This window comes from Oreochromis aureus, linkage group 12 (assembly GCF_013358895.1).
Source record: "Oreochromis aureus strain Israel breed Guangdong linkage group 12, ZZ_aureus, whole genome shotgun sequence".
Lineage (NCBI taxonomy): Eukaryota > Metazoa > Chordata > Actinopteri > Cichliformes > Cichlidae > Oreochromis > Oreochromis aureus.
The window spans coordinates 3,601,867-3,614,033 of NC_052953.1; the positions used below are offsets into that span (position 1 = coordinate 3,601,867).

Here is a 12,167-nt window from a genome sequence, read left to right on the forward strand (position 1 = left end):
GCAAACTAAACTACTGTTTACAATAAAGAAACAAAGGACCAATTTAAACTAACCATGGCATGACACGTACACATAAATAAAAAACTCTGTTCTGTCATCTGAAGGTCATTCCCAATCATGTAGGAGTCCTTATTGCAGAGTTGTAGGTCTGAGTTTGCCTCAGACCATTTCCTGTGTGTCATGCACTCCAGCTGTATTTCTGACTCCATCAGGACCCTGAAACTGAACTGAGTTTTCCTTCAAACCATCACTCTTTGTCAAGGACTTCCTGTTTGGAACAAACCTTCAACGTATCGTGGGCCGAGGTACTGCCGGTGCTTCTCCAGAGCTTTGCTGACGTCCTCCTCGTGCTCCATCTCGATGAAGGCTCGTCCTGACGGCCTCCCCAGCCTGTCCAAAGTCAGGTGGATGCCTTTCACCCCATCACGTATCCTACACTCTGGTACATGGTAGTTGCAAAAAATAATAATCTCATTTAATTTATTCATATACTGTGTAGTTACAAAGTAAATGTTTGCCACTCCTCAGACCCCCACCTGAGAAGAACTGCAGAAGGTCCTGAGTGGTGCAGGACCATGGGAGACCTTTCACCTGCACGATGTAAACCTCCTTGGTCTCTGGTTCCGTTTCAGGATGATAGGCCGGCAGAGGTGGGTAGTCATCCTCACAGGTTCCTCCTGTCTGGAAGATGTAGCGTCAATTAAATCAATATATCAGTGTGAAATGGAAATGATCATACATGCTTTCAATTCATCACACCTTGATTACTGTAACTCATTATTCCTGATTCTGAGATTAAGATTTTCATGATCACTTTCAGAACTTTTTATGCTCTGATGCATCGCTGTATTAGTGAACTACAACAACCTTTAACAGCTGCTACGGACAAATGGAGATTGTGCTGTGCAGACTTGTTTAATCCACTGATACGATTTTAATTGTATGTGATTTTATATTGGAAAGGATTTTGTGACTTCTGTATTAGTATCTTTCTGTATTCACTCATTCATTTAGTCTGTAAAGATGACGGCGCGTAAAGTTTTGAATGAATTCTGATAAAACTTTGTAGTGGTGTAGAGTGGGGATATGTTAGCATGTTCCATTAAAACTTGGCTTACATCCACTAAAGTCTTCAAGGTCAACTTAATGATTTATTGGCTGAAAACTGACAAAAAAGGCCTTAAAACTTACAAACTGTGTCTCTTACAAGTGTGGTTTTATTTTCAACATATAGAGAGTAACATAGAAAGATTTAAAATATCATGTAACATTTGACCTCTGATCTCTCTTTCAAGGTCAACAGACTGATCTGAAGGTCAAAGTGGTGATAACAGAGTTATTAACTACATGTAGGTATACAGGGAATGATACTGAAATATCACATTACTCTCGACCTCTGACCTCCTCTTCAAGGTCAAATAAGGTCAAACTTTCATTAAAAAATATATTTTATCATTAAAACTTTGCCTAAAATTGTACTGCCTTTGTTTGTATTGGCAACATTTAGGAAATGATACTGGTATATGCGGAGTCTGAAAATCACATTGCATATCATGTCACATCTGACATGTACATGTGATAAACTGTAAATTTAAAGCTTAGCTATAATGTCCTGATTTATTAAGTGGATCTGTACATGATGTGTGGCTGTTGTGTTACTTCATATAGGAAAATGTCATGAAATGATCATTTCACGTTACTCAGATGTTATACTGGGCAGTGAGTGCAAGCTAAACTGGGTTTATTTCTATACTCTATCAGGGCAGTGATGTCTGACAGACTGCTGCAGACTGTGGTGTCCATGGTCACTGCTAGGTTAGGTCCTACATGCACCAGGATCAACTGTATTATATGAAAGAGATGCTGCAGTGAAACAAAAAAATTATAGGAAAATTTTTGAGAAAGAAACAGTGGTGGTAGACATCATTTGGATGAGTGACAAACCGTTTCTACCACTGAAAACTCTACGTTTGAACAGAATCAATCTTTTGGGGTTCTGTACATACAGTTTTTATACCCCTTTTAGTGAAAGGGAAATGAAAGTTAATTTAGATAATGCTTCAGGATAGCTGCCCAAATAAGTGCCTGGATGTGTTTCAGTGACAAAGACATAACACTAAAAGGACCATGTAGTCATCAATTCAAGTTGATGATGTTTTTCAGTAACACTTGTCAAATCCCACAATTATAGCAGTTTTAGAGTGACTAGGAGTCGGAAAGCAGCAATGATAGCTCAGGTAGAATAATTGTTTGTACTATAGAAGGCAGGTGGTAAACCTCAGAACCAGCTCAGGTCAACTGACCATAGCCAGACCACAGAGAAATGGCTCACAATAGAAATTACTGATTCTTTTGTTCTGAGAGTCATTTCCTCCACTGCACTCCTACACCAGAACTTAGGAACCCCCACACTAGCCCCTGCCAAAGTGGGTTTGGTACAAATGCTTTCCTTTACATGAACAGAGATATTTCTGTCCTCGAGTGTTGCATATAAGTGACACAATTCTAGATAAAAGTTCATTAAAAGCACGAATTTAAGTGTCTGATGCTCCCCAACCAAAAGATACACCCGTGGAGTTAATAAACTCTTCTAGAAGCATCTTCAGAGCAGTTTTAAATGATCTTCTTGGTCTTTAACCGTCTCTAGTTGCCTCTGTGACCCAAACACATGCTAAACCATGCGGGGCTGTTCTGAGACTAACCTTCGTACAGAAGCGGCTGTGGCTGCTTCTAACTGCGGGCTGCAGCTCGCACAATCTCTGGAGACAGGCTGTCCGGGCCGCCGAAGTCCAAGTTCGCTGCTGAGTGAAGCCGCACATGCGTGAAGCTGTCGGTGCCGTTAGCTGTCTGACTGCGACACACCGCCGCAGTAAAAGCCACAGAGATTTACCCCTGCAGGACATCGTAGCCGAACCGAGCCGGAAGTCAGGTCAATAACAGACAGTCTGTTCTGCAAAAGAAAGCAGACGCCCGAACAGCGTTAGATCGGGTTTCTCTTAATGTCGCCGGTTAGCTTAGCTAACAACCGGCTTAGCATCACAATAACCTGTAACTGAACATACTCACGTGGGTCGGTGACAGTCAAGGGCAGCGCTCGAGCGCTAACTATCAAGCTAACAGTTTCACATTCTCAATATCCGATTTGGATTTTCACAATAAAGGTCTAAACATTAAACAGTTACCACAGGAAAGCTAATGACCAGTTTTATATTTTTAATTCTTTTTTATTATTTTATTTTTATTTATTTTTTAAATTCGGTTTGGTTTCAGTTAATTTCAAGGGCAGGACGCTGTTCTTTCGACATAATTCTATGTTTTAAAATGTTCAGCTTTGGTTTATTTTTTCTTAGTTTTAATATTATAGATGGTATCTGACAGGAGAACTTTTTTTTTAAAGAAATCACAGTAGAAATTACGACATGAATGCAGCGCTTTCAGAAAGCAGTTGACTTGGTCATGTGGACATCTCAAGTCTTTTTTTATTATTTGTGTTAGTGTATTTTGTAAGTATAATAACCTGGCTAATAACTGTTACAACTGTTGTTGTGTTTTTATTATTTTTATTTTTTCAAAATGTATTTTTTAAATTAAATGTTATTTATATAGCACCAATTCACAGCTAAGTCACCTTTAAGGCAATGACGTTATAATAATAGAGAGAAACCACCATAAACCCCCCTATTAGCAGCACTTGGTAAAGGTGGGGAAGGTAAACACACTTTTAACAGGAAGAAAACTCTGGCAGAACCAGTTTTTGGGCAGTTGTCATGCAGCAGTAAAAATTTAAAATAATATATGGCATCATTCATGACTGAATTATAGAAAAACAAGTGAAAGGGATGATTAACATATTAGTAAGACCTGCTGTGATGTATGGTTAGGAGACGGTGGCACAACCGAGTGGCAGAGTTGAAAATGCTCAGGTCAAATAATCTAGAGACCACAGAGGAGACTTAGCGATGTAGTGTAGGAGAACATGCAGAGGGCTGGCGTCACACAGAGGAGGATGCCAAGGAGAAGATGAGATGGAGGCAAGTGATCCATTGTCGTGTCGCCTAAAGGGAGCAGCCCAGATAAGAAGACCAAATCGTCCTTTATTTATTTAACGTTATTTTTAGATTATTTCACGTGGATTGGTTGTGATGGGTGCAAACTGCTAAAGACTGTGTGACAACAGATTCATCAGTAGTTATACAAATGTGCCACAAAAAGAGAAGCTGAATTTTTCACACTTATATTTGCCATTATACATGCACATTGCTGTGGTTATTTAAACAGTTCATTTCCGCTTTAGATATTAAATAAGAGTTTGTCGCTCAGAGAAACAGACTGGGCTTCTTTTGTTTTAGTGGGCCAAAATGGACGGGATGTTATTGTGAACTACTGCAAACTTGATGATCTTTAGCAACTTCTGCTTTGCAGCATTTCCTCTCTCACATAGTATTTAACCCACACTGCCATCTAGAGGTCTGGATCGGTGTGGGTATTATGAAGGGCCTCATTCACGAGTATGTGCGTAAAAATCTTCTCACTCTGTGGAGATAATGAGGAAGTAGTGGTTAGTCGTGGTTTTTGGTATTTTCATATCTTCTAAACAATCTGCGTCGAACCTTCTGTCTTTCAGCACTTCTTCTTGTTTTTAATGTAAAGGGTTTTCATTCTTTTCTCTCACTTCTTTTTCATTTAGTTATTTATGCTTTAAAGGTTTGTCTAAATAAGTTAAACAATTACAAACCAGAGGGAACTAAAGCTCTCAGCGCAATGTAAACAAACCCTATGACTTTATGCCCAAAGCATCAGTGTACTGTGCGGAAGAGATGCTAGCTGAAGCTGAATTATACCTGAGCTACCTGAGCTGCACTTTTGCATAATACAATTTGCTACCACCAGGTGGTGCAGTGTGCCAATATAACATTATTTAACCAGGTAAGTCATTGAGTGCACACTCATTGAAAAGGTAAAAGCAAGCAGAACATGTTTAAAAACATGACAGCTTCCTCTTTTTTTAAGGTGTCCCCTTATGGTGCAACATTTAATGAAATTCTCCACATGAAAATTATATTATATATTATATATATGCATATTATATGAATATTATATGCAAATTAAAAACGTTTATAACCTTCCAAAATTAATCAGTGGCATCAACAAAATGCGAAGAAGCTGCGTCATTGATGCTAAATCCGCTTTTCTTTGTTTAGAGATTGAATACATTATTTATATTATATTTATGTTATAATAAATTAATTCTGAAACTTCATCATCATCATTTTTGTAAGTAACTTTGATGTGAAAATTCTTATTTTTATAATCTATTTTAAAATAGCTAACGAGGTGATAATTTCCTTTATTATGTTATTCTTTATTAAAAACCTAAAATAAAAGGGTCTCTACATATAGACAAGGCTGCATATGAAATAATATATAAGTTATTATACTTTATCTCCTTAAAACTGTACTGAATTTATTTAGAGCTCAGCATGCCGGATCAGATAATAATTTAGAAATATTGTGACATGGAGAAACACCGGTTTCATCAGTTACAGAGAAAATTAGGACATGTAGATATGTCATTTCGTCACTTGAGTACATTTTTGTCTTTCAATATCTCCGCAGATAGATAGATAGATAGATAGATAGATAGATAGATAGATAGATAGATAGATAGATAGATAGATAGATAGATAGATAGATAGATAGAATGTTATTTTGAATATGCAAATATAACTGAAATAACAAGAGGGGAAAAAAACAAAAACAAAACTTAACAAACATCAAGTTTTCATGTATCTATGTCAACAGAATGTGTGTGCTCGAAAAGGAGTAGGATGCAGTTTAGTAGGATGAAGTTTACACTTCATGCATTTAAAGCAACTACTTTCATCGGGAAATTGTGACAGATATAAGTGTTAGTTTGGGGTGTTTATATGTTTTAAAAGAACATGTAATCTTGCTCTGCAGCTGCTAACAGGTTGCTCAAATCCAACGTCAGAGTATAGGTAAATAATATTAATAATAATAAAATAAAATAATATAATATAGTATATATAATATTACAATTGCATTTATAGCCTACTTGATAAAGTTCCAATTCACATGAGCCCAGTTTCTTTTTTTAATATTTGTAATGTTTCGGATGTAAGGACGTAAACGTTATCTGAAGTCCTCTCCGTTACAGCCTTTCTGTGGCAGAAATAAAATATAGCTTTTTTTTTCTTTTAAAGTAAAATAAATAAATAAAGGCCAGAGTCACGTGACCGCCTCCGTTATGTCTTGCAGCAGCATCCTCTGCTGCGCGCTCCTGCCTGCGACAGCACAGCCGCGGTGTGGTCGCTCTGAACGCACGTTAACGGAAAGGAAAAAAAACACTCCACACGTCGGGAAGGCCTCCGCCACACTCTACACCCTGTTGCAGTCACAGCGGCGTCGGATATAAACACAGACACGCACGTTTTTCCAATCCTAGTCGCTCTTTTTTTTAATTTAAAAGCCGTTTTAAAAGACAGTCTTCGTAATGGCGACAGCTGCGGTGTCTGCCCCAACTGGCAGCGGCCCCAGCCCCGGGCCGGGAACGGAGCTGGTCCGCGGGCAGGCCTTCGACGTCGGGCCTCGGTACAGCAACCTCTCCTACATCGGCGAAGGCGCCTACGGGATGGTGTGGTAAGTTGTAGCCGAAGTGTCTCGGGCTGACACTTTTTGATTTTAGCCCGACATAAACGGCGGCTAACCCGCATCTTTTCCGTTTCTGTCATGTTTCGGCTGGCTAGCAAGCAACAGCGAGAAGCCGATGTTGCTTAAAGGAAGACGGCAGTTAAATCCCGGCCGGTGGTCGCTGACTTCATGGCATTATACTAGCCTGGAAGTGCATTTTATGTGGCTACTTTTAGCTGTTATCAGTGCTGAACGATATCTGAGGCTATATCGATCCTTTCAGGAGGACAGAGGCGTTTCCAGGATTTCTTTTAAAGTGGGGTCCGCAGAGGGGGCCCGCGGGGAATCCGAACATTTGATCAGAAATAAATGCAGAGTAGAAAATGTTACTGGGTGTGATTTTTTTTCAGGCTCACGTGAAGCTCTGTGCGCATGGAAAGTGATCGTGCTCAAAGGTTTAAGGCTGTTTTGACTAACGAGCTGTTTCGCAAAGAGATGGGAAAAAACTGTTTAGATTCTTCACTGGGCTAAAGATCGTAATCCTGTTTAACTAGACAAATGCTGTAAACATGTTTTAGATTCTTAAAGTTCCTAAAGTAGAAGGAAACTCAGGTACATGAGAGTGCCACATCATAAATATTGATTCATTATTGTGTTTATCAGTCTAATATTGCAGCCATAAACGATTGAATTGTTTGTACTTCATGTATACTAACACTGTGTCATTTACTGTTATATTTGTCGAGAAATTGAGGCTTTAAAATAACTGGATTGAATTACAATACTTGTAGAAGTACTTAGACCCTTTAGTAAGAATGATAATTCCACTTATTCCAGTGGACAGAAATACAAAAGTGTCTGCTTTAAAACAATCCTCAAGTCACCAAAATGACCCATTAGTCTCAGTTATGCCTCCCATTATCTTTATTATAATATCTATATTTATGTTTGTCACCGGTTTTCCTATAGCTATAGAAGATTTTGTAAAAGTGCATAGTTTCTTCTTGCACACCATAATAAATTATACTAACTTTGTGAGTTAGCTCTCTGCCTGAGGGCTTCTGCAGCAGTGCTACTCTGGGTCTGTTAGCCATGGTTCACTGCACAGTCACAATGTAGTGATTAGGAGTGGAAAATTACAATAAACTCAAACCTTTAATATAAAAAAAACAAAAAACGGCATGTTTTCCGCATAATTTTCCATTATCCTTGCCACACCACACCAGTGAGCTAATTCCCGTCATTGGGGTGAAGAATGCACATAAATATATGGAAGAGGTCATAAAGGAGCCCGCTTAGGTGCTTAAAGGTACCTGGAGTCAAGTACTCATGATGCTCTGAGAGCATAACTATTGATTTATTAATATGCGTCATGTCACCTTAGTGTTTCAGTTGTAAACAGGTTTTAATTTCCTACCATACAAAAGTAGTCGAGTAGAAGCAGAGTAGCGTGACGTTAAAAAATGTAACAGAAAATAAGAATGTCTCTTACTTCAGTTTCTGTAACGTGCTGCGTGTAGTCATCCAGTGACATTTGCAGTAATTTAATCAACACACTAGTCTCTATATGTGTCTTCATGTCTTCAGGTTTATTTCTGCCACATTTACTTAAACATTTACAGAAATGCAGTTTTAATCTACTACATTCTGGATGCTAATAATGTCATTTGAACCCCACATGATTTATCTTGAAGTCTTGGGTTTTTAATATTTTATAGATTTTAATATAAATCCAATAACAGCTTCATGTATTTGTATACATGAAAGTACCCAGAAGCATTTAAATCATCTCCAGCTGCATTATTAAAGTGATCATCAATGATTATGATTTGATATTATAATGTGGTTAATTCTGCTTTTGCTTTGTTAATGTTGCTTTGAAATGTAAAGTTTGTTTTGGTGCTGTGTTAGTACTCTCAGGCTGCTTAAGTGAGACTTTCACCTAAGTAAAGAGTCTAAATACGATGTTCAGTCTCATGTGCAGCACCACATTCCCTGTAATATCATCTTAATTATTGCACAGGACGTCACATGAGCCTGAAAGTCATACCTAATGTTTTCTAGGCCAGTTTTCTCAATCAAATATTCTGATTTCTGTGCCGCCTCATTTAAAACATCCTGGAAATACCGCTAGTGTGTGGGCTTTATATTGAGCTGACATTACCTCATTAAATTTTTCTTTTTTTTTTTTTTTTTTTTTTTTTTTTTGTTCCTACATGCGGTTAGTCCTCTGTTTAAGTTGCTTGGTGTTGCATAAAATGCCTGGAAAATGTATTGTGGGAGTATCTCAAGGGGTTTTCCTTGTAGCTGATGGCAGATTACAAGCAGCAAGAAATGTACAGGAAAGACCACAGAAGCATTATTTTCTAACCTAATGGTATGCTATCAGGAGTGCAGTAGAGCATAAAGTCAAATTATTCACCATTTCATTTGTGGTTTCTCTTGGTAGTGTACATTCCCACACAGGAATGGCAATCAAAGGTAACTTAATTTTGTCCACATCTCGCCGTGTATTAAATCAAACTCTACCCTCTACTTTGGAAAACACTTCTTGCATGTGTTTCTTTAGCCTGAGGAGATGTTTCTGACCTTAAATGTGCACACTGTACTGCGTTATATAATATATTGTCCTTGTGTCAAACAGCAGCAGTGTAGTTCTTTTGTCTTCTGTAGTTAGAGAGAGGAGCAGGCTTTTCTGAGAACAGGCTTTGACACACAGTCTGCCCACGGTGTAGATGCACAGCAGGTTGTTTTAGCACCTTTTCGTCTGCAAACTGGAAAACCCACCGAAAGCACACAGCCACAGTTGCTAGTTGTACGAGCAAAGAAATGACTCGTAGCTCAAGTCGAGCCCAATTGAAGTACATTTTTCCATGTGAGGATGTTCACTTGTAAAGAGACCTCTGTGCTTTTACAGTAATGCTTGAAAGTACGTGTTGCAGTCTGCAAAGTTAGCATTGTTGCAGACCTGAGCTCATGTTAAAATTACTTTCAGAAGTTCACCTGCTTGGACATCTTTAGAAACACTATTGCATGAAAATATTACAGCTGATATTCAGCTAGTTTTTGTATGTTTGCAAAACTTCAGTTTAACCACACACTGTGGTCAGGAGAGCTAACACGACTGAAAAACAATGATGATACTTTGTCTTGCTCAGTGCTTCAGCAGTTTCTTTATGTTAATTGTAACATGTGTTTGGGAGGTTTTACTGCAGTTACAGTAACCTAATGTTGTACATTGATACATCACCAAAGTGGAGGTAACGGCCACAAGGGCACAATTGTACACTATATCTCCAACTAGGCCGCAAACATCAGGTTGCGAGAGTTGCTCAAGCAGCTGAAAGAACACCACAGCACAGCATGTGTCAAAAAGTGATGTCACTTTTGCTATGCGCTGTCGTTCACAAAGGTGACTTTTTTTTTCTTTCTTTTTTTCACCGATGTTTTAATGAGACGGTATAGAAGCTCAGGGTAAACGGAGGGAGATGTTCCCACAGTTTGGAAAGATGAGACTTACAGAAAAAAAACTTCTTTGCTTCCGGTTTTGACAACTTCTCCTTCTACATCACAGCTGCCTGAGTGGGATACTGTTTTGTTTTTTTAGAAGAATACTGCAATGGCTATTTGTGCTATAATGGCGACTACTCATCGATGTGGTTGTGTGACAATTATACTGGTGGCACATGAAGAGACCAATGCAACGAGTATATTGGTGCCTTAATAGTTCAGTGGTCAGCCTACGGGCAGCTTTGCAGACCAACGTCCGCATGTTGTAGCTGTTTTACCAGGGGGAAGTGTCGCAAGCAGCCAGGCTGTGGGCTATTCTTCCATAAGCAAGAGCTTATGCCAGAACTTATAACGTTACAAAGAGCTGAGGTGAAACAAGAGCATTTAATGTTTGGAACCGTGTTCCAGCCCACTTTTGAACAATTTAGCATTATACTTATGCACAACGTCATTCATGGTGACCTTCATGCTGTTTTTATGGAAAGGGGGGAACTGGACACAAGCATGTTTGCTTAGGTTGCAAACACCTCTGTGTAATCAAACCTACACAAACTGACAACCAGTGTGCCATAAATTTACCATAATGTCTTTCACACTGAGCTGTTATTTATTATTTTGATTGCAAATACTAGCTCAATAAATGAATATTATTGGATTTATTTATTTGCCACATTTGATTTCACACAGTTTGTAAAGCAGCGTACTTTAACCCTGTTGTTGCCTTAAATATAAAGGAATGACTTCCAGTCTCTTCCCCACAGTAAGGACTAGAGCTTATTCGTTTAACAGTGGTATTGGGTCGGTTCTTGGTATCGGCGTACCCTAAGCCACGCTATCTCTAGTGTGTCGGTTTGACACTGACAAAAGTTAAATGCAGTGCATCCCTGTCCATCTTATTACATGCTATCTTGTTTTATGAACTGTTGTGCTAATTGATGAACTGTGTTACATGGAGTATTACTACCAAAGAGACCAGTTATGCTTTTTGAGATCTGTATCACTGTAACGTAATTTCCAGGAAGGTGGATTTAACGTAGAACTGTAAATCGAACATATCAATGCTCTAGGCGTCGTCTTGGCAAGCAGTTTATGTTAATTTCCTACAAGTGGTGACTTGTTTAAAGTTTTGCTTCTAAGATTTGGATCTCATCGCTGTGGCCTTTCCACACCTTCCCTGTCCATCAAACTGCCAACTGGGTGAAAGGTTTGAACTTTTCTTTAGTGAACTTTGTTTCCATCACCCAAAAGTGGCCTCTGTCAGTGTGGTCTCTGCAGGTGTCACTTCCAGTAACCATCAAGGTTCATATTTTCCTCCAAAATTGGGTTCTTACTGAATGATGGTGATGATCCTCTGTCTGTCTGGAGCTTTGTCAGCAGTATTTAATGGCGGTAGCTGTAATACTACTCTTTTAAGGGCCTTTTCAGAAAAAGCGTGCTGTGACCAGTTTCAGGAATGTTTTAGTCCATTTTAAGGGATGAATCTGGGCAAGTTCGAACAAAACATTTTAGGTTGAAAGGGAAACTCGAGTGATTTTTGCTTCATTCAAAACTCAAATTTCTTTTGTTAGTTTTTTTTTTTTTTTTTAAATATCCAGTTTTGCAAAAATCTCTTGGCTGATCAAAAAAAATCACAGGTTTTAAAATGTATGGCCATTAGGTGTTATTTTAAATGTTTTACAATAGAACTTGTGTTTGTTTTTTTTCTTAAAAATTATTAAATAGATGTGACAATTCTAATCTTCTCGCAGATTTTCCTACAGAGAAAAAAAAAATGTGTAAAGCTTTGACTTCATAATTTATACTTTTAGGAATTTTGAATGCTCTTTTATTTTCTTCTGACTCAAATTTTTAAATTCTGCCCTTGGACCCAGTCAACGTTAAGCACTGTGCGGAGATTAAAGGTACAGCTTTAGAGTGGTATACGTTGCAAAGAAGTTTTAGGGTCAGTCATCTTGCTCCTCTGTGGAGTTCCTGAAGGTTCTCTTTTGGGGACAATTCTGTACTCA

At 38.4% G+C, this 12,167-nt stretch overlaps 2 protein-coding genes across 2 annotated transcripts in view; one reads left to right on the forward strand and one right to left on the reverse strand.

Annotated features, from left to right (window-relative positions):
* Nucleotides 1-3,203, reverse strand: part of grsf1 (G-rich RNA sequence binding factor 1) — a 9,675-nt gene extending 6,472 nt beyond the window's left edge. Inside the window, exons 1-4 of the mRNA XM_031756577.2 lie at nucleotides 3,067-3,203; nucleotides 2,703-2,950; nucleotides 537-681; nucleotides 284-439 (exon numbers count right to left, since the gene is read on the reverse strand). Of these exons, the coding sequence (XP_031612437.1) occupies nucleotides 284-439; nucleotides 537-681; nucleotides 2,703-2,903 (502 nt within the window). The 5' untranslated portion in view covers nucleotides 2,904-2,950; nucleotides 3,067-3,203. The remainder of the gene's footprint in view (nucleotides 1-283; nucleotides 440-536; nucleotides 682-2,702; nucleotides 2,951-3,066) is intronic.
* Nucleotides 3,204-6,282: 3,079 nt separating this feature from the next.
* The window catches only part of mapk1 (mitogen-activated protein kinase 1), a 42,479-nt gene continuing 36,594 nt past the window's right edge, over nucleotides 6,283-12,167 (forward strand). Inside the window, exon 1 of the mRNA XM_031756597.2 lies at nucleotides 6,283-6,660. Coding sequence (XP_031612457.1) covers nucleotides 6,515-6,660 — 146 coding nt within the window. The 5' untranslated portion in view covers nucleotides 6,283-6,514. The remainder of the gene's footprint in view (nucleotides 6,661-12,167) is intronic.